Below are 27,653 nucleotides of genomic sequence, written 5' to 3'. Positions count from 1 at the left end.
GGTGTAAGGCTTACTTTCTTTTGCATGTATCAAATTTGGCGGCTTTCTCTTCGGCATATGTATGGCAATTGTCTATCTCCAAAAGCTGTCCGCTATATACATCCTCGGTTCCCTCGACATAACGTGCACTTAAGGGCGGATGCTAAATAAACTCCCATGCTTAGCGTTGGGTGCTTGCGCGCTCTCGGAGCTAAAGACCGCATATTGACAGGGCACGTGCACACGTGAAACCGTCCCACGGACAACACACCCCATTGCGACACCCACACTGTCAAATCTGTAATGCCAGACAGCGCAACGTACAGGCCATGTCAAATAACGCCTTACCCTCACGCTCCTTAACCCTCCGCTCCGCCGATATACCATAGCCGCACCGCAGCCTCGCCCTCGCTGTCCGCATCTCTCCCCCGGACTCACAACAATCAGCACAGCAACCACCCCCACAGCCGCCCCTCCGCTCCCACCCACCTCCGCCCTCACGCCCACCATGACAACCCCCCCGCCCCTCGAAGCCAAAATCGTAATCCTCGGCTCCCAAGGCGTCGGCAAAACCTCCCTCGTCCACCGCTACATCCGCAACACCTTCACCCCCTCCACCGCCGTCTCCACAGTCGGGGCCTCCTTCCTGACCAAGCGCCTCCTCGACGCCGACACCGGCACCGTCGTGCGCCTGCAGATTTGGGACACGGCTGGCCAGGAGCGCTTCCGCAGCATCAGCAAGCTGTATTACCGCGGCGCGGACGCGGGCGTGCTGTGCTACGATATCACGGACGCGGCCAGCTTCGGGGAGATGGGGCGGTGGATGGAGGAGCTGCGGCGGAATCTGGGGGACGAGGTCGTGTTGCATGTCGTGGGCACCAAGGCGGACGTCGTCGCCCAGGAGCCGGGGAGGAGGGGGGTCCCGTTTGAGCGGTGTATTGCGTATGTGGCCGAAAACCTGTATCCAGGGGCGGGCAAGGAGGCGACGACGTCTGCGAACGGCAGCGCGAGTGCAGGGGGAGCTGCTGCTGCTGGGGGCGTGACGTCCCCGCCCTCAAACCGCTCCTCCGGCTTCTGGGCCCAGGACCTGGGGTGGGACTGCTGCCACGAGATCAGCGCGAAAGACGGCGAGGGCGTCGAGGAGGTGTTTCGCGTCATCACGCGCAAGCTGGTTGAGCGGCGGAATCGAAGGCTGGAAGCCGAGGCGCGGAAGCTGGCGACGGCGGGGAAGACGCCAGGGGTTGAGGGTGGAGGCACGGGGTACTTTGATTATGCGACGGGCCAGGGGAATGGCAGTTTTAGGGTTGGGCATGGGGATAAGAGGAGGAGTTGGTTGGGCTTCCCGACGACGCCTGGCCCCGGGAGTGCGGAGGGGACGGAGGAGGAGTGGAGGGAGGTGGAGAGGTTGAGGGGGGAGGGGCGTGGGCGGTGTTGTTAATGGGTGGGTGTCTGTGTGCGATAGAGGGGTTCGTTGGATGATTATTTGGGCTGGTTTAATCGGTGCATTGGGTTTGGATTGTTGATGTTTGGGGATGCGTTCGATGCGCAATGTCTTTGCGCTTTGGGCATTGCAGCGCCGCTTCACGCTGCTCCTGCATTGGCGTGTATTGTGGGTTTGGCCTTCTGAGGGCTGGGCATGTGTGAGCGTTCGAGCAGCGTGGTAGCGTCAATTGAGGAACTGGCTGAGCTCTGCAAGGGGGAAGATGACCAAAAAAGTTTAAGCATCTCGTACCGCGTAAACTTCAAGAAAGATGTTCACGGCATCTATTCTATGACCTTAAGGCTATCCTGTTACAGTGAAGAGTTCATCCGTTAAACCACTAAGACCATAAAGTGAAGTAGTGAAACATTGGTGACAGCAATCATCAGCCAGCTGTTGATGGAGATATCAAAAGCGAGCGTAGAAGCATCGACGAAAGAACTGGAGCAGGAGCTCAGGCTAGTCAAAGATGGAAATAACAAAAAAAGGTAATGTTTTTAGTCTTACGGACGTGGAGAACCCAGGGATTCGAACATGCGACCTCAAGCGGGACGTTTCGCACTGAAAGTGCCGAGTCTATTCACTACTAGACCAAGCCTCCGTCTACCGCAAGGGACTAGAAACTTCCGGCAGCGCGATATATAACTTGGGTTTGATTGCAGGTGCCGCCGAGCCCGTTAGCCCACGTAACGTAGTTGTAACCGGCTTTTACTAGACACGTGCCCCAGGGTAATGTCACGACATGCGCACGTCGGACTGAGAAGATTGAGAGAGTTGACTGTTGGGTCAAGTTGTAAGCATAGAGCGATGCTTTGAGTCGAGCCAGAAACTTAGACGGGAGACATGAAGGTGATGCATAACTGGCAAGGAGAAAAACATGTTGTAAATCGAGGGCGCAGGAAACAGAGACCTTTAATGATCTCCATCATCGTAAGAATACGATGGAGAGCACTAAGTCTCACTGTCCAGGATGCGGTGGTGCGAGCTTCTTACGCCATTGTGTAAGGGGAGAGGTTATGGTAATATCTGTCCCTCGAGCGATCACATGTATTGAGCAAATTGCTTGAGTTGAACCTCCCCAATCGGGAGATATGTATCTCGACTGTCTCGACCGGTTCTGGGCAATCGGACGGCGCTACTTAGTGGAAGATTGGTCTCTCTATGATTCTGTTGTCGATCTGGAATGGCGTCAATTGCATGGCCCTACATCCCTCTCTGATTCTACATGCATGGCACAGCGCTGCTTCATGAATATCAAGTGGCAGTAGTGCTCTTGCTGATCATATTCACTTCAGCCGGCAACGATCCGTTACTCCATGAGGTGACAAAGAACAATATTGATCATGCGGATAACGAAAACAGACTTGGACATTGCTGAACAAGACTCTTGGTGTGTTGTGTAAAATCGGCCCGAGGAGGCAACGACGATAGAAACGGGTTGAGGCTCTGCTAAGCCAAACCACACGCCGCAACGGCGGACCATCTTAACCACAGATATCACACGCTTTATACACCTGCCTGATACTATTCAAGACCTGCGGCCTTACGTGATGTGTTCGAAGTCGACGTCTTGTGATATACATAGCCACGCCTGGGTAAAGCTGCGGTGGAGATGCGGTGTAAGATGTCCGTAAAAGTTCCTCCGTGCTGGAGAACGGTAATGGCAGTTTGGTGCCGAACAAGAGTGGAGGAATCGCTGTAACAGACCGACAGAAGAGAGGGTGCTGTTGGGAGATGGGAGGAGGGGAGAGATGAGCGCGGCGGGCACAGGGGCTTGGATGACAATCTGGAAAGACCCGCCGCATCCGTTGAAACACCAGCCAAGCATTTCGTGAGCAGCCTCAACCCTGGAAACTTTTAACGGTCGAGCGACCTGTTACTACCTATATTGTCCTCTGGTCTCGTGCTCGAGGGGCAAAATAAATGGCCGTACCTGATTCCTAACACACAGGCTGGGACCTCGAGCCATGAGGATCCCCTTCGTATCCTCGAACCACCGCTACGCGCCGCTGAGTGTCAATGGCGTTACCGTTAGGCCCCACGCGTCGCCCACCGCAATCGCTTCCATAGCATTCATAGCTTCCTATCTCCTCGCTATATTGTGCGTCCGCCATTTCACGTGGCGCGACCCGACCTCCGTTTTCTTCGACTACACCCACGCTTACGAGCCTGTCTATTCAGCTGTCCGGCAACGTCAAGCTGAAGCCTTTATCGACGCTGCTGGTACCACCACGCCTCTCGCAAACAGGACGAGTACATCTGGAAAGTCGCTTTGTGTGGGCATAGCCTCTGTGGCCAGAGAGAATGCTAGATACTTTCGCACGACAGTCGGTTCGTTGCTCGCGGGTTTGGGCGAGGAGGAGAGGCAGGGGATTCATCTGATATTGTTCATTGCCCACACCGATCCCACCGTGCATCCAGCATACTCGGAGGCATGGCTCCACAACGCGGCAGATCAAGTTTTGGCCTATGATCTACCCGCGGCCGAGCTGGAACACATCAAGAAGCTGGAGAAGGACAAAGGGCTGTTCCGTGAGAAGGCGCTGTTCGACTATACGTATCTGTTGAGGACATGTTTGGCCGCTGGAACGCCATACATTGCGATGTTCGAGGACGATGTGATAGCCATGGACGGATGGTTTCACCGAACTCAGCATGCGCTGGACTTGGCAGAGAAGGAGACCGCGTTGAGGAACGCTGCGCTGGACTGTAAGAGTCATGCTCGTGGAGTATTCAGAACGCTACTGATATCACCCAAGTCTTCTACCTGCGACTCTTCTACACAGAAGAGTTCCTCGGCTGGAACAGCGAAGAATGGCGCACCTACCTATTCTACTCTGCCCTCGTAGTGAGTATATCCGCCGCCATCCTGCTCTCCATCCGTCACATCCGCCCTACGAAACTTGTCACCGACGCCCTCACCAACCGCAACATCCTCATCATCTGCGGTATCTGCATTCCAGCATACGTCCTCCTTTTCTTCGCCGCCGGTCGCGTCACCGTGTTCCCCCGCCCCCACGGGCTCAACGAGATGAATAAATTCGGCTGCTGCTCCCAAGGCCTCGTCTTTCCGCGCTCACGGGCACAAGACCTCGCCGACTACTACACATCCCGACATCTCGGCTTCGTGGACATGCTCACCGAAGAGTACGCCGACTCCCGCGGCGAAACTCGCTGGGCCATTACACCGCCTGTGATTCAGCATGTCGGCCGCAGGAGCAGTAAGGGTGATGATTTTGGGAAGGCTAGCAAATACCACATGAGCGTGGCGGAGAAGTTGTGGAACTTTGAGTTTGAGAAATACGATGCTGAGAGTTTGGTAAGGGAGCATTCGAGGGTTTTACAGAGAGGTGGTGGTTAGGGGCTGGTCGTTACGCATATAACATACTGGGCTCGGGACTTGGAATATGGCGTTAAGGCGTTACCATCAGGTGGTTGTGATGAGTGCATGGATGAGCCTTCCGCCGTTTAACTCTCTTATACCCATCTTCTTAGCCAATGTGAATTCTTGATCGCGTCGGCTTTCTCAAAACTAAGATCAATCTGATGATGATACAAGATGAATTCGATGTTTTCGTGACCACAAGCCGCGATTCCTTGCCTTTTGTCAGGAGAATCTAGGTCTGCTGTTACGAGATCTTTGAACCACCTAAGCGCGAATTTCCGGTTGAGAAGGAACACCTGCGTCCTTGGGGACTGGAGGTTCCTCCCTGTTCCGCTTTCGTGATGTTGAGCAAGACGATTTCGATTGTCTATGCTGCACCAGAAGGCATCGAAATCTTCGCGATTCGGTGCGGACATGCGGACATGCGGACATGCAGCAATAGACGAAGCCCTTCCAAAAACGTGGCTGAATTCATGCGCCTGTTGATGCCAGGACACGGCCTTCACTGGGCGCAATTACACGCCGTGTCGTTTTCGCCGAGACGTCCGCGCTGAGTTTCAGTACAAAGAGTCCCTCGTGAGCTTCGCACAGGATATTCGACAACGCCAAGGCTGAATCTGTGGATTTCTGGTGCCCTTGCGAGTGCACGAAACGCTCACGTAAAGGCCGTTGAGATGTTGGACATGTGATGTAGCTCGACCTCTGGTATTATAACTGGAGGTTTGGCAAGAGGTTGGTTCCATGATGCAAGCACTCAGAATAGTGCTAAGGCAGCCCTCATAGGTTGTTGATTAGCTTTGGAAGTAGTTGTTTCGTAAGCACTGCCACGGCCCAACGGCAGTGTGCCTACGCTTACTTAGAAGGGGTTTGGCCGCGGATGATGGAATCTCTGTCCAGTTCATAGATGTGTTCAAGAATCGTGGGCGTTGCTGTGAAAATTAGTGATGGCCCTGGAGGCGTGTGCAACACTCGAAATCGACAGTGGAATACTTGTTTGATCCAGTAAAGTTGAGTGATTACGAAAGACTTCATTCTAGAAGACAGAAAGAGAATTTCGCTAATGGCCTATGAGAACTACATAAGTGTCCTCTGGACTGATGAAAATAGGTTTGCCAACAAGTGAGAAGAGCGTCACTAAGTCCAAGGGCGACACGGAAAACGATGGCCACGCAAATGGCCGAAGCCACCCTACCTGATACTGACTTACCTACATTCAAACTCAGACGTCGCGCCCAAATCTATGTAAATTAATTTAAGAATCTAGCCACTTATAGGGATAGGAGGATGGAATTAGTTTAATACTGATAAGTCCATATAATAGTGTTGTTGAGTGTTGATAGATTTAATACAGATTGATGCTCTGTTATACTCTTGGATGGCCGCATGTCCCCGCTCTCATAATATTCATTTGTATAACGACCAATTCATTTCCAAATCGATGATTGGGCACCGTGGCCTAATGGATAAGGCGTTGCTTTCCGGTCTCTCTGTCTGGCAAAGATTGTGGGTTCGGTAAGCTTGCATTTCGAGCCTGATCAATGTCATACAGTTCTAACATGCTTCGTAGAGTCCCATCGGTGTCGACTCAGTGTTTTTGCAATTTGGTCCATTCATAAAGGTATTCTTTTTGCTGAAATGCTGTTCTAACGGATTTGGGCCACATTGGATTGTGGGTGGAAGTATCCCCGGCGATAGCCGAGGCTTGGAACAACCCTCACCTCTCCGCACGACATCCGATCGGGTCCTGGTACTCCGTTCCTTTAATGTGAGGTCGAAGAAGTACGTTTGTGCTCTTATCAGTCATTTCGGGTTTCTATATCGTTTTGAGACCGTCAATTGACTTGGGCTCCATGCCCATCCCCTTCTGAAAGCTCTGTCAGCGTATTTAGTACCAATAGCAACCATGAATACGTTTCGCTCCTGTGCAAGAGGAGGATTCGTAGTCAAGAACTCCTTTCAAAATCTCGTCCCCTCTCAGCGTCTTCAAGCTTGCCGTGTCCTTTCTTTTCAGCGTCCGTTATGGCGGGCCAGTCAGATCGCTACGCAGGGAACTAGTAAACTGCACCACTCCACTTCCGCAAGGCAGCAGCAGACCGCAAGCGTGCTCGCATCCAACGGAGAGAGTGTCCCAGGGCGAGACTTTTTGCACGGCTCTCCATTCCACATCTTGACTACGCCACCCCAGGACACGAGCTTCGAACGGCCGGTCATAGACGGCGAAGCAGTCCTAGTTTATTCTGATGTTTCCCGGAGCTTCGTTCCTGTGCCGAAAGTCTGGCTCAGAGACCATTGCCAATGTACCACCTGTGTTCATCCGGATACAAAGCAGCGGCTACTTGACACTTTCAGTATTCCTAGAGACCTAGCGGTGAAGTCGTGCGAGTCTGATGGAGCTGGTATCCGTGTGACATGGAACGATGGCCACAGAAGCTACTATCCTCTCGAGTGGCTGGCGAAGAGTGGCCGCAGCAACAAGAGCGGGGAGCGGCAAGGTCTGAGCAGTCTTTCATTGTGGGGCAACGAGATAAAGGACAACGAGCCTGAAGTCAAGTATCGAGACGTCATGGGCTCAGACCAAGGTGTCGGCGAGTGGCTGGCCCTGCTCCACCGATACGGTTTCTGCTACGTTGATGGTACTCCAGCTACACCCGAGGCTACCGAAGAACTTCTTGGACGAATCGCCTTCATCCGCCACACCCATTATGGCGGCTTTTGGGACTTCACCTCCGATCTTGCCTCTAAGGATACGGCGTACACGAGCCTTGGATTGGAGGCTCATACGGATAACACCTACTTTTCCGATCCGGCCGGCCTGCAGATGTTCCACTGTCTTTCTCACACCGATGGCGAAGGCGGTGCTTCGCTTCTTGTAGACGGCTTCCAGGCAGCAGCAGACCTGCAGAGAGAAGATCCTGAGGCGTACGATGTCCTTAGCACGATCAATGTCTACACCCATGCGAGCGGCAACGAAGGCATCAGTATCCAGCCATATCGGTCGTTTCCTGTCTTGCAGCATGATCCGCTCCACCACCATCTGGTCCAGATTAGATGGAACTCATCGGACAGAGCAGCGATTGACATGCCCTTGGAAGAGGTCCAGACTTGGTACGATGCAGCTGCGTAAGTATCGACGGTCCTACCAGCGGGGCATGGCGGCGTGCTGACGCTTAGAAGGAAGTGGGACAAGCTACTCAAGCGGCCTCAGTACGAGTATTGGAAACAGCTTCGCCCAGGAAGGCCACTAAGTAGGCACATAGAGCTTTCTGATGATTTCGTGCTAACCGTAGCAGTCTTCGACAACTGGCGAGTGCTCCACGGCAGATCAGCATTTACGGGGAAGCGCCGGCTGTGCGGCGGTTACAGTGAGTGGCATCAGCCTTCCAGGCTCTCTCAGAAAAGCTGATCTGGCGATCTCCCTAGTCAACCGCGATGATTACATCTCCCGCTTCAAGATGCTCAAATGGGGCAGAGTTGCTGGCCTTAATTGAGAGTCGGGGGAAGTTCTCGAAACGATGGTTGGACGCGTGGATGGCTGCATTGATGGAGGCCAATATACCCAGCGGGGACGTTTGCATATAGCATAGGTGAGGGCCAAGGGCGTGCGGTTCGCGAGTTCAACCTCGTAGAAACAGCCGTTTGATCGTGAGCGACAATCAATAGATGCAGAATTTCCAATGTCGCCACCCGAATGTCTCGGATGCTTACAGCGAGCTTTAATCGGTCTTTGAAGTGGAAGTGAAGGACACCGCGACTGAAATGCCTTCGGAAGCTATGTGTCTGGCTACGTAACCGCGATCATGGCCCTGCCCCCACGACTAGAGAGGATCTACGCCTTCAAGGAGACTGATATCTGCGAGCAAACGATCTGTCTAGTCGGTTATGGCTGGAAGCCCGGTCTCTGGTGCACCAGTCTGCCTTTCACCCAGACAGCGGCTGTGTTCCTGTCATCGCCATTATATACCCACTTAGCAACTCTATCTTCCCATTCCTCCCATCCCCAGACGTCCACAGGGTCGCCGTGGATCTCATCGCTCGCTGACCCATCTTCTGCAACGCTTCCCAGGCTAATCATCTGAGCATCCCAGTCCGTTCCCACATCGAACCCTCCAACCTTCTGATGAAGGCCAACAACCTTTGCACCGCCCCGTGTGGCGAGATATAAGGCTTCCTCCATCGACAGTTTCGCCTGATCTCCATCGGTCATGGCAACATGCCTACTAACCCACACAGCCTGCCGCACCATCTCTAGCATACTCGGGCTGAAGCCACCACTGACATCCGTCCCCAAGCCGACCGTGATGCCTTGGTCAATTAACTGCCGTACCCTCGCACACCCGGACGTTAGAGCGGTATTGCTAGCCGGACAATGACTGATCTTCGCCTCCCGCTCCTTAACCAACGCCTTCTCCTCCTCCGTCAAATGCACCGCATGCGCCAAAATCGTCTTCTCCGTCAGCAACCCCGCGCTATCATACACATCCGCATACGACTTGCTCTCCGGAAACAGCTCCTTCACAAGCTCAATCTCCTTCTTGTTCTCCGAAATATGCGTCTGGCACGGAATCCCCGTCTCCCTATGCAGCTTTCCCTGCTCCCTCAAACACTCCGTCGTGCAGCTAGGCGCGAATCTCGGCGTGATAATCGGCGAGACGATCTCGAATCCCGGATCGATGCCCCTCACGTGCTCGATGCACTCCCTCGTACTCCGCATAGCGGCCTCGACGCTCTCGTCGCGGTAGTACTCCGGGCTCATGGCGTTCATGCACACGCGGCCGACGAAGGCGCGCTGGCCCCGCGCGAGGCAGATGTCGGCAAGCAGGTTGGTGGCGGGCACGTGGATGGTGGCGTAGTAGGCTGCGGTGGTGGTGCCGTGGGAGAGGGTGCGGGCCACGACGCGGTTGTAGACGCGGCGGGCTTTGGAGAGGTCCGAGAGGCTGGATTCGAGCGGGAAGGTGTAGTCGTTGAGCCAGTCAAGGAGGGTCGACTTGCCGAAGATGCCGGTGTTTGGGTATTGAGAGGCATGGATGTGGGTGTCTTGGGGTGGTGTGCGCAATCAGCTATCAGGAAGGATATGACATAGATGTGGCTGTTGCTGCTAGAACTTCTTCTATGACCCGCATGACAGGACTTGAGTAAGGCGATGACTGGATTTGAATTGATCTTGAGAGTACTCCTCTTCTGTTTTTGTAACTCCGACATCACGAAATTCGCGGAAATGTCTGACTTTGGAAATGACAGATGTTGTGACTCTAATGCATCGGAAAGGTACTGCACCCACCTATGAAGCCAGGAAAGAGAAATCCATTGTCTTTTATCCTAACGATCTGCGAGTTCTGCCACCCATACTTCTGCGTAACCGGTATCACATCCCCAACATCCTTGACGTCTCTTTCTACAAAAGCTATCTTGCCATTCTCGTCTACACCGATAGCACCAGTAGGACAGATATCAAGCTTCTGCAAAGATTGGCTATGCACAAACGGTCCCACGTAGACTGTCCGCTTAATTTTCTGCGCGGCAGCCATCGTCTACAAGAAAATCCAACTGAGGGGTGTGCGATGTCTATAGAAGGGCGAGGCTCCAAAAGAAGTGCAGAGGGAAAAGGTGCGGATAGTTGCTGGTGTTTAGCCATCTTTATCTGCCACGTCTGTGTACCTAGGTATTGGCGCCGCAGGGCTGAAGAGGAAAGAGGTCAATAGCACGGCTTTGATTGGCGGGATGCTAGATTCGAGGCGGCGGTGCGCGGCGTGCTCCGAAGATATCCCTGGCCTGTGCACGTGGTGTTGATTTCGATACAACCTCTCGATTGTCAAACTTTGAGATATTACTATTCATGATCACTATTTCGTAGGTCGGACGATGAAAGGTCACACATGGGATGTGCCAACATATTTCCTGTCAGGTGAAACCGCGCTCCATCACGACATACATGGTATGTATCAATGAACCTCTAACTCCTCCAGATGCACGACCCAGGCCAATTTCAGGCTTTCCAAACTCCAACCCCGCAACGCAGCAATTCATAGACTGAAATCATGGATACCCGATGGACCTTGCTCGTTGTAGTCGCTCCTGGTCATGTAGCCCTTCTGATTCTGATTGGTATCAACCACGAACAGCACTTTTGCCGCAACCTGCGCGCCTAAGAAACCAGCCTCGTCGTAGCCGAAATCCTTCCATTCCGGGAAGTAGTCTGGCACTTTCGCAAACTTGATGCTGTGCGGGGTTTGTTGATGCGACGACTGTGTATGTTGCATCTGTGACGAGGGCATGTGAGGAGGCGCTAGATGTTGGGTTTGTGCGGTAGTAGCGGCGAGGAGGAGTGGGTTAACACTACTGGATCCGCCGCCGTGGAGACCGAGTTGAGGTTGAGGTGTATTCGCGCCGGTGCCGGTGGGTGTCGTCATGTGCGACGGGAGCTCGGAAGTGAAAATCGTGGCGGAGGAAGGTGAGATCAGGTACTTAGACTGGAGAGTTGACATGAGCGCCTCTTTGAAGCCTAGTCTCTGTTAGTTTGGTATGCAGCGTAATAGAAAACCTAGTTACCTCTGAGCTTGGCGCCGTTACCGACGACTATCAACGAGTCCCAAAGCTGGCTCCTTTGCTGTACCATCTCGGCGGCGATAGTACGGTGTATTGCATCGGCGATCCTATCCAGGACACCACCCGTCGCAGCCTGGAATCGCTCAACGCCTACCTCTATCTCTCTCCGGATAGGCCCAGCGCGCGACCCAGAGTGGCTGGAGACACCATTCGGCTCGATTGCTGACGTCGGCTCGCCATTCGTTGCTAGGCTCTCGCCGTCAGCCACCGCCTCCGGTGTCTTCTGTCTTTTGTTGGGTCCTTCGTCCAGCGCGGCCTGGGCCTCTGCCATCATCTTGCCGCTGAGATTCATGTTTTTCAGTGAATCAAGCAGCGCGTGGTCTTCGTACATGAACGTCGCTCGATCCCTCTTCGCATTCGGCAGCCGGACCGGCTTTGCTGCTGTCGCCGCGGCATCGCCTCCTTTCTTCTTGGCCGCCAACCTTTCGGCTTTTTCTTTCTCTTTCTTCGCCAGATACTCGTTCATCTTGCCGCCAGCCACAATGCTTGCTACGTCCAGCACACCTTCATTGTCCTCTTCGTCCTTCTGCTCCTCACCGACCTCGGTGTCCGGACCGGGTCCCCTCGGCCCTGTCCCTATTGCTGCTGCGGCGGCAGGGCCAGATGCGCTTGCTCCTGTTGAAGCAGCTGCCGCAGGATTTGTAACTTGCTCCTGGTCTGGTGCTGAGGATCCTGGCAAAGGTGTGCCAGGTGGTAATACCTCACAGATAGGGCTCCTCTTCAGCTGCTCGCACATTTCTCTCGTGAACCCCCTTGGCTTCAGCAGTTCTAGCAGCCGCTCCGTGAACGCTTCTCCTCCGCAGTTCGCTATCGCTATCGACCTCCCAGCACTTTGTACCGCATAGTCGTAGATTACTGTCACGTCGGCCTTCTGCCAGCCTATGTCCACAATCGTAGCCGTGTTCGTGCCATATGCCCAGCAGGCTGCCGTGGCCGAGTCCACCAAGGCAAAAGCGGGTATTTTGAACTTCTCGAAGAAGAACTGCGTGATCTTCTCTGTCTCTTTGTTTGTCCATGCGGGCTGCGCAACGAGTAATATAGGTGTATGAAACGGCGGATTGAGTGTGTTGTAGACGTGTGTGATGAGCGCGAAGAAACAGGGCCAGTTCACGATCCTGCCCTCCACCATCGGCCATACAGCGCCCTCCTCAGACATGACATCCTCTTCGTACGCGGGCTCTTGCTCCGGCTGCTGGTTTTCTGCCGTCTTCCGGCGCACTTTGAAGGGTTCCCACTCTCCGTTTTCTGCTGGAAACATGCGCGACTTGACACGCAGCTTGGCCGGCGCAAGTGATTCCGCTAGCCCCGCAACAGCGAGAGTGGTGGCCGAGCCAGGCGCGATGACGATCAGGTTCTCCTCCTTGAATGCGCCCATGTTGTGTATCGATTCGAATGCCAAAGCACTCCGGCGCGCAGCACAAACCTTGAGAGAGCTCGGCGCGCAAGTTCGCGACAGAGCCGGGGTTCCGCCGCATGTCACATGCGCCGAGCATCAAAACGTTGCCTTCAACATACGAGTATAAGGTAACTATCGATCCATTAATCATGCAGCCTGTGTAGCTTTGAGCAGCTTCTCGTTCTAGCTGGAGGAGCCGCTAGCCATGGCGACTGTGGAAGCTTCAGCCTCGCTCTCGCAAAATGCATCCGACATCATCGCCAGAACCGTTGGCGCCTTGGAGACTGCAGCACCCCTAGATAGTCCCTCATCATTAGGTTTTCTGGGGCGAGTTGTTCTTGCTGTGCTCAGAGTAATCCCTGGTGCGCTATATTGGGTTCTTGCTTTCACGACAATCACTCTGCCAACATGGCTGTTCACTCTTATGTCGATGAGCCTGACGGTCACGATGAATTTCACAACGCTGTAAGCACCATCAGACCCACAGCCGAATAAGAACTGACACATCCTGTAGACTTGTAATCTTCGTAGGGTTTGGGTCAGCCGTAAGCTGGATCGTGCGGTACCGCTTTCTGAATATGTACACCCGATTGCCTTCCGAGCCGCAACGAGAAGAACCGCAAGTAGAGGTCTTTCCCGACACTCACGAGGGCGACTCGAAACGCGGCCTCTCGAACTATCTTGATGAGTTTCTCAGCGCGATTAAAGTGTTTGGCTACTTAGAAAGACCTGTTTTCCATGAGCTGACTCGGACGATGCAAACGAGGAAGCTAATCGCGGGCGAGACGTTGCTTTTGGAAGAGGAGAAAGGCTTCTGTCTTGTTGTCGATGGGCTGGTGCAGATTTTCGTAAAGTCAAACCAGCGTCCTCTCGAAGGAGACGACGCGGCGTCAGCTGAGACGTCCCACGATGAAGACGAAGGCCATGGTCGTAACCAAGACTACCAGTTACTGACCGAGGTCAAGAATGGAGCACCCATGTCATCGTTGTTTTCAATTCTCTCCTTGTTCACTGAAGACGTTAAGCTCCGACATGAGGATGAAGCCGACGATCTCGAGTCTGGCCTCCCCAGTGGCGGTAACGGATCAAAAAGGCCTCAATCAAGCCATGCTGGAATGGGATCTGCCACACCCGGATCTGGCGTGGCGACTCCCATGCATACACCTCAAACGCCTTCTCAGTCTGGAATAAGGGACAGGCGAGCGTCAAGCTTGGCAAGTCCTACTGCGCGCGGTACACTACCAGTCATACCGCCACTCTCATTAGACACGGCAACTGCAGCACGTATGCCCAACGGAGTCAAAAAGCAACCTGCGTCGCGCTCGAGATCTAGAAAATCAGCCCATCCGGACATTGTTGCCAGGGCCACCGTAGACACCACCATTGCAATCATCCCCGCCACAGCATTTCGTCGACTCACAAGAGTTTATCCTAAGGCCACTGCCCACATTGTGCAGGTTATACTCACCAGACTGCAGCGTGTTACACTAGCCACAGGCCATGCATATCTTGGGCTCACCAGCGAGGTCCTGAGGACGGAAAAGCTGATGAACAAATACACCACGTATGACTTACCTGGCTTCTTGAAGGACGCTGCTCTTGAGCGGCTCAAGGAAAAATTTGCCAAGGTACATGCTTCAGTCCTTCACAAACGACGCCGCGACTGACCAACTTCAGGAACGCGAACGCATTGGACCAGAGGAAGGCATGAAGGGCATTGCCTTACACAACCCCGGTTCCAGACTTAAGCGTCCAGGCGATTCATTACGCAGAGGAGCTGCCGTGCAAGCGAGCCAAGCTGCTGACCGTAGGCAATCTTCTACAGCCCGCCATTTAGATTGTGGGAATAGCCCGCCGGACCTGGAGCGGATGGGCATCAGTGCAGGTGTGTCCGTTGGAGCTCTCTTTGAACTCTTCATTACTCATCACACAGTTTTCCGTTAGCCTTCCACTCTCTCTTTCCCCCGTGGGGCTGAAGATTCTTTGATGAAGTCGGATTTCTTCGATAATGCGGACCGTCTTGGCTAATCCAGCTGGCATAGGTGATCTTTTAACCAACCATAGCCTCCCGCGAGCTGGAGGTCGGCACAGCCGGATGAGTTTTTCGCAGCCGTATCAGTCACCACTGCCACCTCGAAGAGACCCTCGCACACCATTGGACCAAGGCAACTTCAACCCATATTCTGCGCCGGTAAGAGGGCAGATACCTCTCCAACGACAAGATTCCATCGATGAGGATGCGATCTTTCGGGAGTCAATATTGGATTGTATGCTAAAAGCCATTGGTCTTACTAATCTCAGGGATACCATGATCAGACCCGAGTCGGTAGAGCAGTCACCCAGGCTGGTCTCCTTCGACTCAAGGCGGCAAAAGGCTGTCTTCAGCAATGCATTCGGATTTATTGATCCTTACGAGGCTTCAATTGACGGGGACTCGGAATCAGCTGCTTCGATATCTTTGTCGACGATGAGTACAACCAATAACCGCAACATTTTGGAAGAGCTCGTTAGTGATGTCGAGATCGTGTTCTTCCCAAAGGGGTCTGTGCTGGTTGAGCAGGGGGAGAGGAATCCAGGCCTCTACTATGTTATTGATGGATTCCTCGACGTAGGAGTACCGGTGGAAGATCAAGGCGGTGAATCCAACATGTCTGACGCAGCTCCTGCGGACGCTGGCTTGGCGTCTTTCAAGCTTTTTGGCGGGCCTCTGCAGCGAACTCCCTCAGGATCAACGCGGACGGGCTCCATTGGGCCGCTTAGCGGTAGGAAGAAAAAGAACTCAGTCCGGAAAAGTCTATTTCTCATCAAGCCGGGAGGCATTGCGGGTTACCTCGGCACAATTTCATCGTACAGATCATTCGTCGATGTTACAGCGAAAACAGACGTCTACGTAGGATTTCTGCCACGAGCTTCGATTGAGAGGATTGTCGAGAGGTACCCTGTCGTCCTTCTCACTATGGCCAAGCGACTGACTACTCTGCTACCGAGACTGATCCTACATATTGACTTTGCTCTAGAATGGGTGCAAGTCAATGCTGGTCAGGTTATCTTCAACCAGGGCGACGACAGTGATGCTATTTACATCGTTCTCAACGGGCGGCTAAGAGCCATCCAAGAAGGCGAGAACGACGGAATGAAGGTGATTGGGGAATTCGGCCAAGGCGACAGCGTGGGCGAACTCGAGGTTTTGACCGAGACCGCTAGACCTGGGTCACTGCACGCTATCCGTGACACGGAGCTCGCCAAGCTACCAAAGACTTTGTTCAACAGTCTCGCGCTGGAGCACCCCGGGATTACGATCAAGATCTCGAAGATTATAGCAACGCGCATGAGAGCACTGATCGATGATCCACTCTTCGACGGCAAGAGCAAAGACCGAACAGCAGCCGCTTCGAGGAACAACGTCTCATCCAACGTCAATCTAAGAACAGTTGCGATACTTCCTGTGACAGCAGGCGTGCCTGTTGTTGAATTCGGCAGCCGGTTACTCCACGCATTGAATGAGATCAAGACACCGAATGGTGTAGTGTCACTTAACCAAGCGGCCATTCTAAATCACCTCGGGCGACATGCCTTCAATCGGATGGGCAAGCTCAAGCTTTCGCAGTACCTCGCGGATCTGGAGGAGAAATACGGACTCGTCCTCTACGTTGCCGACACCAATGTCAAATCACCGTGGACGCAGACGTGCATCAGCCAAGCCGACTGCATACTACTTGTAAGCCTCGCTGAGCAATCACCAAATATAGGAGAGTATGAGCGCTTCCTTCTTACAACAAAGACCACCGCCCGGAAGGAGCTCGTCCTGCTCCATCCCGAAAGGTATTGCCCGCCTGGACTGACCCGCAGGTGGTTGCGCAACCGCGTATGGGTCAACGGTAGTCATCACCATATCCAGATGTCGTTTCGGACTACGCCGGAACCGGTACACTCGCAGGGCAGGCGGTTCGGTTCTGTACTGAAGCAGCGGGTGCAGGTCCTGCAGGCTGAGATACAGAAGTACACATCTCGCAAGCTTCGCCAGACGCCGCTCTACTCAGCAGAGACGCCGTACAAAGGCGACTTTCATAGGTTAGCTCGTCGTCTGCGCGGCAAATCTGTTGGCCTGGTCCTCGGTGGCGGAGGGGCCAGAGGTATTGCGCAGGTTGGCATTATCAGGGCCCTTGAGGAAGCCGGAATACCCATAGACATCATCGGAGGCACATCCATCGGCTCCTTCATCGGCGCACTCTACGCCTGGGATGCAGATGTCGTACCTATGTACGGACGTGCCAAGAAGTTCGCAGGCCGCATGGGCAGCATGTGGAGGTTCGCCCTCGACCTCACCTATCCGAGCGCGTCTTACACCACCGGGCACGAGTTCAACCGCGGCATCTTCAAGACGTTCGGCAACTCTCAGATCGAAGACTTCTGGCTCGAATTCTACTGTAATACGACCAACATCAGCAAAAGCAGATCCGAGATCCACACGAGCGGCTACGTGTGGCGCTACGTACGTGCTTCCATGTCGCTTGCTGGCATGATCCCGCCACTATGTGATCAGGGCAACATGCTGCTCGACGGTGGCTACATCGACAACCTGACCGTCGCACACATGAAGTCGCTGGGTGCAGATGTCATCTTCGCCGTCGACGTCGGCAGTCTATACGACAACACACCTCAAAACTTTGGCGATTCGCTGTCCGGCTTCTGGCTGCTGTTGAACCGGTGGAACCCGTTCTCCTCATACCCGAATCCTCCCACTCTGTCTGAGATACAGGCACGCCTGGCGTACGTGTCCAGCGCTGATGCGCTGGAGCGCGCGAAGACGACGCCGGGTTGTAGATATATGCGGCCGCCTATTGATGCGTATGGGACGCTGGATTTCGCGAAGTTTGATGAGATCTATCGCGTGGGCTATGAGTATGGGAAGACTTTCCTGGCGCAGCTGAGGGAGGAGGGGACGTTGCCTGCGGTCGAGCAGGAGAAGGAGAGGAATCTGCGGCGGACGATGGCGCCGAGGAGGGCGAGCATTTGATAGCCGTCGTCCTGCACTTTTGACGTTGCTGCATCTCCAACGTTGGACGCAGATAAATGTGTCAGCATTAGACAAGGCGCAAGGTAGGACCTTCCACAACTCCAACATCTATGAAACTAAATCCACGGAGCTTGACGACTTGAAACCAATTCTACCTATCGACAATTTTGTGTGCTTCACTCCGAGTCGAGCCTCCATGACCTACTGTCAACCTTTTCAGCCTCTCCCACCTTAAATCATTGGTCGAACTCTGACTTGCGAACTGTCTCACGTGTTCCATCGCTGCGTGAACCTCACTATCAGATTAAGCATTCACAAAAAGTACGTTGCCGCATTGAATGCCACTCATGGACCTTGAGGTGGACAACCTAGACAAACCTTGTAGACCGAAGAGATACTACTCGATTGATTGTCAGAAAGCTGAACTGCTAGAACGTCTGGTGTTCTCTACCGTGCGAAACCGGTTCTGTTGTTTTCCCCTTGCCATCATCACGAGTCTTGCTCAATCGTGAACTTGATATTGGAGTGAAGATGCGGCAACGTGACGTCAACTTCTGATCTCTCCAGTTCTCTCTTCGGCCAAATCTCACCAACTCCGACCGGCCACCTACTGTTCTCTTCCTGCAGATACACGATGTCGATATCTCTTAGCTTCGGCGACGAAGAGTTCAGCGACATCACCATTTCATGCCGCGACTACCTGTGGAAGCTCCATCGCATCGTCGTCTGCAAGAAAAGCTTGTACCTGAAGCAGGCATGGGAGCAAGCTCAGAACGTAAGCCATTTTCACGCACCGTCGCGTTCGTGAAGCGCGCCCTGCTAACTCCATGATAGTGTGACGGTGCGAAGGACGTGAAGCTTGACGACCTCTACGACCCTTCGACGGTGCACAGGCTATTCGAGTACCTGTACAACGACAACTATGATGACGAGGCCGACTTCGCGGTTGATCCAGTTGTCGAACGCTCGCCTACCTCACAACTCCTCACACCAACGACAACCGCTACCACCGCACCATCTAGTCCCCCCGCAACCCACAGCGACGACGGGAAGCAGCTTTGTCTTGTGCATGAAGAAGAAGATGCACCCAAAGACCAGTTTATCGTCACAAGACTGCTCAACAACATGCGCGTCCATGCACTGGCTGAAGCGTTCGAGCTGACAGACTTGACGGGCCTTGCGACGGAGAAGATCACGCGGGACGCAGCAGCGGCGTGGAGCCTGCCACAGTTCTTGAACATCGTCGAGATCGCTTACGAGATCACGGAGTGTGCGGCGGAATCAGAGGAACAGGACGGCCTCCGTAGGCTTTTCGCGGAGGTGTGTACTGAGAATCTGCCAGACCTCATGAGAAAACCGGAATTTAAGACCTTGCTTCACAAGGTTCCCGGTCTTGCTGCAGTCATCTTGACCGCGCAAGATGGCCAACTGCTCATTGCCATGATCGCGGAGGGCACCAAGGGAGACACAGATCTCCAAATACGCACCCTCATGGATGAGATGGACGAGCAAAGACGCACTCATGAACAAGAAGTAGTAGCTCAACGACTCGCCCACCAGGAAGAGATGGGTATGCAGAAGGGTGCTCACGGGACGAGTCTCGCCAATGCAGATGCTGAGCTCGCTGAATTGAAGAAGAAGTACAGTGAGATGCAAGCCATTATGCGGAGGGCTGAAATCATTGCAAGCTCAGGGCTTGTTGGCATCAAGGGGATCTCGACCATTTGGACCGAGAAAGACACAGACGGAGCTGACGGGCAGACGGACCTATATCAAAGCATCACATCTGTGCCCAAGTACCAGCAGCTATCGTTTGAAGAGCTCAGGCTGGCCGTCTGGACGAGGAAGCACATCAACAAGCTCCCTCAAACGGGCGACCTCTTACCTCTCGATTGGAAGATAGATGCTCTGCTCCGCCACATAAAGAGCATAGAGGTCGAGGCCGAGGCAGGCAGAAAGAAGGCTTTGGATCTAGAACAGCTCAAGACGAGATACGACACCCTTACCGCGGAGCTCGAAAGCGAGACTTCCAATCTGAAAGCTGAGCAGGCCAAGCTCGCCAGGCTGCGTGGGCAATACTGGAGCCTGGAGGCGGAACTGAAGCAGAGGACTTCCGACTTAAGTAAGCAGCAGGATGAAGTCACTCGGCTAAACGACCAGTACCGCGTCCTATGGGCTCTGAGGGCAGACCTCGAAAGGAAGAACACGGCTTTGACTGCGCAGGATACCAACGCAGCCAAACTGCGCGAGGATTACCAGAGACTCAAGACCAAGTTCCAGGCTGTAATAGCTGAGCCAGACAAGTGGCAGGAGTGCAGGCATTGCGGTCAGAATTTTAATGGGTGCTTTGAGCCGGACAGCCGGGGCTCAGCAAATATCACATTCCGCTGCAGCTACTGCTCAACTCGTCATGGCAATCTTGCAAGCCTTTGAAGTTTGTCCCTGGATCTGCATGGTTTCTTTTCGTCACGTCACTCACCTGGCTGAGCACTCCTGTACCGCCCTTGTGATGTTCTGAAGATTAGATGGTTGAGCTCCTCATCTGGCTGGGCCATCTACGGCGATGTCGCTGTAGTTCTGCATGTGGGATGGTTGGATTTGCTCTGTCGATGGAACGAGCAGTTAATATCTGTCCCGTGGATTGTACTATCTGGTTTTGACTGCGCTGCTTGCTTGTACAAGAGTTTCATGGAGTTGAGGTCCTGAGGACGGTCATGGACTGATGCTGTGCTGCAATACTCTGTCCTCTCGCACAGTTCGACGTGCGGTAGTATAGATGTTGGCAACCTGGGAGTTTGAGCTCGAACTTTAACCTTCTCAACAACTTCCTCGCATTGCTCTCAGCAGATTTGAACCATGTGTATTAGTTTCGTCACCGTGGCGATCAAAGGCTTGTCGTTACTTCTCACATTGGATCACTGTATGGAGCGGAATCCAAGGCCATACGGATCAGCCAGTACTTGCTTGGGACACACGGAGCAGGCTGATGATATCCGCTCCACTTGCAATGACTGCTTCCACATAGTCGCATGTTAGGGTCTGCATCACTTGGGAAAGGAAGCGTATGAATCTCATAAACCAAGCTTATGTCAAGCGTAATCCCCGAGCGGTGATAACAAGGACTCAAGCCTCTCACAATCGTGAGAAGCCTCCAGTATGATGTTGTCTAGCTGCTTTGGTAGTTCAACGTGTAGCTTCGACAATGAACATGGACCACTGTTCACTCTCCCAGCACCAGCTCTAACCATCAGATCTCATACAGCGAGAAACATTGTCGCCACTCGCATAATGTACAGTTGAGCCTGACGCAAGCAAGGCGAAAAACCAGCCACTGATTCTGTTAAAGGGGCGTGTCCTGATCACTCCAGTCCGCAAGCTCCGTACATGAATCCCGCAGGATGGTGGTCCTCTTCTCGATAACCACCATCTTGAGGACTTCCTCAGTCACATAGATGTCCTCGGTATCGCCCTGGACCTTCTTGCACTGCTTTCCGCAGGCTCCCGGTCTTCCCCTGTGAAGTGCAATGCCACGCGGACAGATGTAAACCTGCTCCTCCTCAAAGAAAGGGATGTGCTGAATCTCGTGATTGCTTGGGAAGAGCTCATTGGAACCGTCGTAATTTCTGCACACCTTAACAGAATACCATACTACGACGGCTGTCCGGTAGCTCTTATCCTCAATCCAGCGCCGCAGCGGTTCGATTTGGTAGTACTCCGCTTCTTTCATCAGCGCGAGATACATGGCGTGATCGTGACCCTTCGCGTTGTCGTAGAAGATGGGAAAGACCTTACGTCGCAGGTACCGCAGTATGTGCTCGAAAAGGTCGCCATCGGCGTCGATGAAGTATGCTCCGTCCATCAGCGCATGGTTCCACCGGCCGGAGAAGAAGGCACGGAACCAGTCGCTTCCGTCCGTCAAGGTGGATTTGGTCGTGGTGAAGCGGCGGTCGCCGACTCGAAGGATGACTCTGTCGTCTGAGGTTTGCGCGGGCGGCGAAGGCACGGGCTCGCTTTCTCTATCTTGCTCCGACATGGCTGACTGATTCGAGCACTGGGATGTAGTGATGAATATTGGATGATCGGTTGGAGCCTCTTGGGGCGAGAAGACGTGAAGGAGTGACGCGAGAGGTGAACACTGTTCATGAAGTTATCTTATGCGAGGGTTTGCTAAACGCATCACGGCGGGTGACAGGAAGTGGAAAGCGGACCTTTCGCGTTCTGTCCGCGGCTACGCGTTTGTACTGTGAGGAGAAAGCGAAGGAAGTGGGGAGCAAGATTCAATGAACTTGTTCACTTCAGTCAATCAGCTGATCTCTACAGTGGTGAATGCTAGGTCCCTACAAACCACTCAACAATAGAGAGTGCCTAACAAACAGCACCATCATATTCGAGAGATGCAGGTCCTTCTTGACGTGGCGCTTTCTTTGGCTTCCTCTTTGAAATGAAACGTTAGACATCCGATGAGTCCACCTTTTCAACAAAAAGCAAAGCCTCTCACCGTTGTGTCTGGAATACATCGCCATGACCACTCCCTCCCCAAACCCCTTTGAACTTCGGTCAAACTTGAACTAGTTTCCGATAGGAAGGTTAGTCTGGTAAGGGGACTTGAGAAAGGCTGAACATTAATACCAAGCCCAGCAAATGTCTAGATGACCGTAGACGCGGCTGCACTCCGCCTGGACACAGCACGCTGAGTCGTTCTCATACTTCGACTATAAGACCGTGCCATGCTCATTGGGAAAGGTACTGGTACCAAGATCAAAGCATGATTGATGAAGGGATATGTGTCCGGATCCGAGCTTTCAAGCAGAGAAAAGAGTCACTGATAAAAGGGGAGACGCGGAACCGCTTCTGATAGCAAGCAAGTTGTTCTCCTCTGTATGGAAGCGGAAGACTTGGAGTCAGCCTGTGTAATACGGGCAAGTCACCAGTATGGAATCATTGATGATGGAATTATGGATAAAATTATTGATGGAAGTGATCGACGGATGATGAGCAATGGTTCCACGCAGTACCAACTCGCCTCTCCGCCATGTGGATAGAGTTGGCGTCACTTAGCCAGCTGAGTTAAATACCTGCATACAGGTCACTGATGTTTGGCTTGAAGTTGGAGCCTCAAGGGCCATTCGAAAAGTCCATTGCAGCATCTATGCCCTAGCTTGTTTAATGCCAGATTCGCGGCTGAGCTGGATTCATGCTCGTGTCGATTGGAGGATAGCGAAACCGATTGCATACGAAGAAAGCATAAGATGTTCAGCACTGTAGCCCTTTAGTGCATTGATCACTTGAGATGTCTTTGAATCCCTGAGCTCGAATAGCTTGAGCTTGTGATGCAGTTGTGCATCTGTCTGCAACTCGCGCGTGATGCGCCGCACGCAGTCACATTTTCTGAACACTGAAGTCCTCATGATATTGAGAAATCACGACCTCATGCAGTAGCCCTCTGATCGATGGTTTAATATAAACTCATCAGTGCAGGGCTGCTTGCTCAAGATTGAACGTCAAACTACCTTGTTGAACGGAGATTTTACGGCCTCAGGCTCATCAGCTCACTCCGGCGCGCTTCATGAATGCTGCTTACACCGAGGACATACGACTTAGCCAAAACACCAGACAAAGGCTGTGGAAAGACGCAACCGGGCTTCCTGTCGCTCTCTTCCTCTTGGGATGAGAAAGCCGTAGCTCAGCGGCACTTCCGGAAGATGCTGCTCGTACACCAAACAGGGACGGTCAAGGTGGGAGAGTTAGTGAGGTGAAAGGATATCATGCTAGAGCTTTGATATGCAACTGGGCTAACAAGAGCAGATACACGCTCACATACACACCTGCCTCGGACCGCATCCTCCCGTCTCCAGCTCACCTCCATGTCCGTATCAGGAATACCTCAGCGATTGCGCTCCGAGCCGCCTACCTTCACGGCCCCTACACCCTTCACGTAGCAGCGTATCCCTCCACCTTCAACCCGAACCTAAAGGTCGAGAATACACGCCGCGATGGTGCTCCGGAATTCGAGCCCAATCTGAAAGCCGGGGGCGCCTGGACCGCCCAGCTCACTGTACCGGAAGACATTCGCGAAACAGGCGGAAGGGCGAACCTCAAGCGGACAGCGGATGGCGAGTTCAAGAGCGTGACCTGGATCATCGAAATCACGTCGCAAATCATCTTCTCGAACTCCGCGTCCGTCAACTTTGAGCTGCTGGTTAGCAGAGACGAACGGTCGCTGGACCTGGGGCTCGCAGCTGTGCCCAGACAAGGGCGGAATGAGTCAGGACAGGTGCATGATCATCAGCAGGGCAAGCACGGGCATACGGGTCATCCAGCACAGCCAAAGGGTGTTTACTCGAAAGCCGTGAAGTTGGTAGTCGACGATACCACAAGTCTATGGGACAAACCGGCATTACCAGAGTGGGATGAGGAGCACACCAGAAATTCAGAAGATGATCATCGCCGCCATTTCCATGAACGCAGAGGTAGTCACCATCACGTACGTCGGACAACAAAGAAGCAGAGGAATATACACCTCGTCGTCTTGACCCATGGCTTGCACAGCAACCTCGGCGCAGACATGTTGTATATGAAGGAGAGCATAGACGCCACAGCTAGACAGGCGCGTGATAGCGCAAGACGGAGGAGACACGCGGCCGGGGAAGCCACAAGCCAGGATACCGGACTGAATCTGGATGGCCAGGCCCAGTCGGCTCAGCCTGACGCTGAGAAAGACACGTCCACAGCACCGTTGTCCGGTGGCCAAGAAGACATCAAGCAAGACGATGACGACGACAGTGGTGACGAGGAGGAAGTTGTCGTTCGCGGCTTCAATGGAAACGCAATACGCACAGAACGAGGAATCCAATACCTCGGCAAGCGGCTGGCAAGGTTCGTCTTGGAGATGACCTATCCCGACCAGCCATTCCTCCCAACGAAGAAGACTGTGGCCCAGAAGATATCCAACACGCTCTCTACATCCAAGGACAAAGATTCAGGGATGCCGCAGCCTACGAAAAGCTCAGGGCGGCGTGTGCCGCCTCCTAGTGGAGAGCAACTGCCATATAAGTTTACCAGCATCAGCTTCATCGGACACTCGCTCGGTGGCTTGGTACAGACGTACGCTATTGCTTACATACACAAACACTCGCCGCAGTTCTTCGAAAACATTCGGCCCGTCAACTTCATTTGCATGGCCTCACCACTGTTGGGTTTGAGCAATGAGAACCCGATGTACGTCAAATTCGCGCTGGACTTTGGCCTCGTTGGTCGTACCGGTCAAGACCTTGGGTTAAGCTGGCGACCTCCTACGCTCGTTAAGAGTGGTTGGGCTGCCGTTATGGGCGGTTTAGGTGCCGGGAACAAGGATCAGGACGAGGATGATCCGGGCAAAAAGCCGTTGCTGCGGATCCTCCCAACTGGTCCAGCACACCACGTCCTGCGCCTGTTTCGCAACCGGACCACATATTCTAATGTTGTTAATGACGGCATTGTTCCACTGCGCACAAGCTGTCTGCTCTTCCTTGACTGGCGAGGTCTTGGCAAGGTGGAGAAAGCTAGAAGAGAGAACGGATTGATAGGCACAGTTGCTACCTGGGGTTGGTCGGAGCTTACTGGGCAATATCCATCACCCTTTCCATCTCGAGGCGACGTCAATAGCCTGGAGAGCCCAAGCAGTGTCAGCCAAGAATCGCCTCCGAAAGACCAAGACGAAGTCCCTCAACCTTCAGATCAGGCTGTTAACCAGGATGATGAGTCTCAGGCAGCGACGGCAAAAAACGAGCCTCAGGCGCATCAATTCTTACAGAATCAAAAGCGTGCGGCCAGTGGCCACGAGGATGCCCCAGTCAAGGAGAAAACCTCGGGTGGTCTAATGCCGCCTGCGCTGACCCTCGACGGGATATTAAACTTCTTCCGACCGAGCACAAACTCCACGAAGAATGACAAGAGGATGTACCAGCGCAGCCAGACTATCCAAGCGCAACAAGCAGCTGAAGCAGGCAGAGACAACACATCCGAGAACGCTGGCGAGGAACGATCATCCAAACGCCCCCCAGCCACGCGCGGTGACTCAATAGTCGAAGATCCTGCAAACCCCTTCTCGCCACCAAAGACCACCATCTTCGAATCAGCGGGCGATCTCCTCAACCCTCCTGTTCCCCCTAGGTCATGGATCATTGATCCTTCTACCCGCGCCCGCACCATATTTCACGACCGCGTCTACCATCCCGAAGACATTCCACCGCCGCCGATGAAACGTCCTACTCGTCTCGGCCGCTCCTTCTCCAGCGATCACAGCGGCAACTCTACCCACTCGAATGCTTCTGCAGGCTCCATAGACTCCTCCGGCATGCGTGTCGAGGAGAAGATAGCGCGCGCCTACCACAAAGACCTCTCCTGGCGTAAGGTCCTTGTACGCCTCGAACCCGACGCACACAACAACATCGTCGTGCGCCGCATGTTTGCCAATGCATACGGCTGGCCGGTAATCAAACATCTCTGCGACACCCATTTCGCGGACACGCACGCAGCGAACACGCGCGATGAGGACGAGCCGTCCAAAGACCGCGCGAAAGGCATGAGCGGCGCCGTCAGCGAGCACGGTGAAGAAGTACTCGGCCAGAGGGAGCGCAAGCCGCCGCGGCGCAGTGCGAGCGAGATGAGGGAGGCGACGGACGAGCTTGCGCCGCTGAGGGAGATCCCGGGTTCAGGCGAGGACGCAGCACATGCACAGGTCTTGAAGTTGAAGCACAAGGACACCAGCATGTGGGATGACTCCTACTTCGAAGGGACTACAGACGAGGAGGACGAGGACGGGTATCTGCATGAAGGTCCCATGGGCAACTTCCTTCGCCCCGGTCAGAAGAATAAGAGGAAAGGGGATGAGCTGCCTGGCCCGTCAACGGCGTCGCAGAAGCCGAAGAAGGGGACTGAGGAAACGGAGATCGCGGACTTCTTGAATGCGTCCCCGAGGCCTCTTGACGGACACAGAGGACTAGGCCCGTCATTAATTGACGCCGAGGAGGCGACAGCGAGCGAGCCCGACTCGGCACAGTTACTGCCGGGAAAAGAGCCTGTGGCCAGTCCGCCGCCCATGGAGGGTTCACCGCTTGGTGGGGCCAGTACTGTGGAGCTGGGTTTGAGGAAGTCGGTTGAGGAGCGTCTTGCATCGCCCACTGGGTCCATGAATGACAAGAGGAAGCGGAGCGGGAGTGGTAGTGTGAGTGAGCAGGTTGCAAGACTGAGTTTGGGCCATAGTCCTTGATGATATGGATGTGGGGTCTTTTGGTACATCGTAATGGACCTTTTTTTATCTGGCGGTGCCACTCTTGTTTTGCGGAGTTAGGCCGGATGCCCAGAGTTCTACAGTAGATTGAGAGAACCTTTGCCGTGGCTACCTATTTGGAATCCGCCAAGCCTCGAGCCTCAGAATGGTACTGCGTATTCCGTGTACTTGGAAGAGAAATATGCACCATCAGTTCTATCTTCGCGAGCTCTGCAATGCTAAGAGACCGCTTCGGCAGCTTGTATATCCCACTCTTAGATAAGTCTTCTTGTCCTGCACTGCGGGTAAAAGCCATCTAATCTTGTGAAGTATAGTCGCCATCAGTTGAACGGAGTCTGCTACTCTTCGGCATGCACACATCTTCGGACTCATCAGTAGTGACGCAACAGCGGGAGCATCCCGCATACGAGACCAGTATAACAGACTGCAGCCAGAAACAGCACGGGTGTCAGATGAGTTCGTTTTGTAGAAGTTTTCGTAGCATGCAAACTACCTCTACAAACCGGGCTGCTGGGCAGTCAC

General features: G+C 53.7%; 9 protein-coding genes across 9 annotated transcripts; 6 read left to right on the top strand and 3 right to left on the bottom strand.

Moving 5' to 3' along the window:
• Positions 1 to 487: 487 nt before the first annotated feature.
• On the top strand, positions 488 to 1,417 carry W97_07046 (uncharacterized protein; the record flags this gene model as incomplete). Its single annotated transcript, XM_007784918.1, has 1 exon — positions 488 to 1,417. One exon carries the CDS (start codon positions 488 to 490, stop codon positions 1,415 to 1,417), a length of 930 nt encoding a protein of 309 aa, XP_007783108.1.
• A 2,009-nt stretch (positions 1,418 to 3,426) lies between these two features.
• Positions 3,427 to 4,820, top strand: W97_07045 (uncharacterized protein; the record flags this gene model as incomplete). Its single annotated transcript, XM_007784917.1, has 2 exons — positions 3,427 to 4,168; positions 4,219 to 4,820. 2 exons carry the CDS (start codon positions 3,427 to 3,429, stop codon positions 4,818 to 4,820), a joined length of 1,344 nt encoding a protein of 447 aa, XP_007783107.1.
• Positions 4,821 to 7,407: 2,587 nt separating this feature from the next.
• On the top strand, positions 7,408 to 8,332 carry W97_07044 (trimethyllysine dioxygenase; the record flags this gene model as incomplete). The annotated part of the gene is made up of 4 exons (XM_007784916.1): positions 7,408 to 7,964; positions 8,016 to 8,089; positions 8,135 to 8,206; positions 8,265 to 8,332. 4 exons carry the CDS (start codon positions 7,408 to 7,410, stop codon positions 8,330 to 8,332), a joined length of 771 nt encoding a protein of 256 aa, XP_007783106.1.
• Positions 8,333 to 8,721: 389 nt separating this feature from the next.
• On the bottom strand, positions 8,722 to 10,369 carry W97_07043 (guanine deaminase; the record flags this gene model as incomplete). The annotated part of the gene is made up of 2 exons (XM_007784915.1): positions 8,722 to 9,878; positions 10,123 to 10,369. 2 exons carry the CDS (start codon positions 10,367 to 10,369, stop codon positions 8,722 to 8,724), a joined length of 1,404 nt encoding a protein of 467 aa, XP_007783105.1.
• Positions 10,370 to 10,864: 495 nt separating this feature from the next.
• Positions 10,865 to 12,822, bottom strand: W97_07042 (uncharacterized protein; the record flags this gene model as incomplete). Its single annotated transcript, XM_007784914.1, has 2 exons — positions 10,865 to 11,343; positions 11,391 to 12,822. 2 exons carry the CDS (start codon positions 12,820 to 12,822, stop codon positions 10,865 to 10,867), a joined length of 1,911 nt encoding a protein of 636 aa, XP_007783104.1.
• Positions 12,823 to 13,048: 226 nt separating this feature from the next.
• On the top strand, positions 13,049 to 17,860 carry W97_07041 (lysophospholipase NTE1; the record flags this gene model as incomplete). The annotated part of the gene is made up of 5 exons (XM_007784913.1): positions 13,049 to 13,308; positions 13,358 to 13,900; positions 13,937 to 14,471; positions 14,521 to 14,728; positions 14,886 to 17,860. The coding sequence occupies 5 exons, from the start codon at positions 13,049 to 13,051 to the stop codon at positions 17,858 to 17,860; spliced, it is 4,521 nt and encodes a 1,506-aa protein (XP_007783103.1).
• Positions 17,861 to 18,494: 634 nt separating this feature from the next.
• W97_07040 (uncharacterized protein) lies at positions 18,495 to 20,293 on the top strand (the record flags this gene model as incomplete). The annotated part of the gene is made up of 2 exons (XM_007784912.1): positions 18,495 to 18,635; positions 18,695 to 20,293. 2 exons carry the CDS (start codon positions 18,495 to 18,497, stop codon positions 20,291 to 20,293), a joined length of 1,740 nt encoding a protein of 579 aa, XP_007783102.1.
• A 907-nt stretch (positions 20,294 to 21,200) lies between these two features.
• W97_07039 (uncharacterized protein) lies at positions 21,201 to 21,893 on the bottom strand (the record flags this gene model as incomplete). Its single annotated transcript, XM_007784911.1, has 1 exon — positions 21,201 to 21,893. One exon carries the CDS (start codon positions 21,891 to 21,893, stop codon positions 21,201 to 21,203), a length of 693 nt encoding a protein of 230 aa, XP_007783101.1.
• Positions 21,894 to 23,430: 1,537 nt separating this feature from the next.
• Positions 23,431 to 27,110, top strand: W97_07038 (uncharacterized protein; the record flags this gene model as incomplete). Its single annotated transcript, XM_007784910.1, has 2 exons — positions 23,431 to 23,603; positions 23,666 to 27,110. 2 exons carry the CDS (start codon positions 23,431 to 23,433, stop codon positions 27,108 to 27,110), a joined length of 3,618 nt encoding a protein of 1,205 aa, XP_007783100.1.
• Positions 27,111 to 27,653: the final 543 nt, after the last annotated feature.

This window comes from Coniosporium apollinis (assembly GCF_000281105.1).
Source record: "Coniosporium apollinis CBS 100218 chromosome Unknown supercont1.37, whole genome shotgun sequence".
In the NCBI taxonomy this organism is placed as follows: Eukaryota; Fungi; Ascomycota; class Dothideomycetes; genus Coniosporium; species Coniosporium apollinis.
This window is presented reverse-complemented; position numbering and strand designations above follow the sequence as displayed.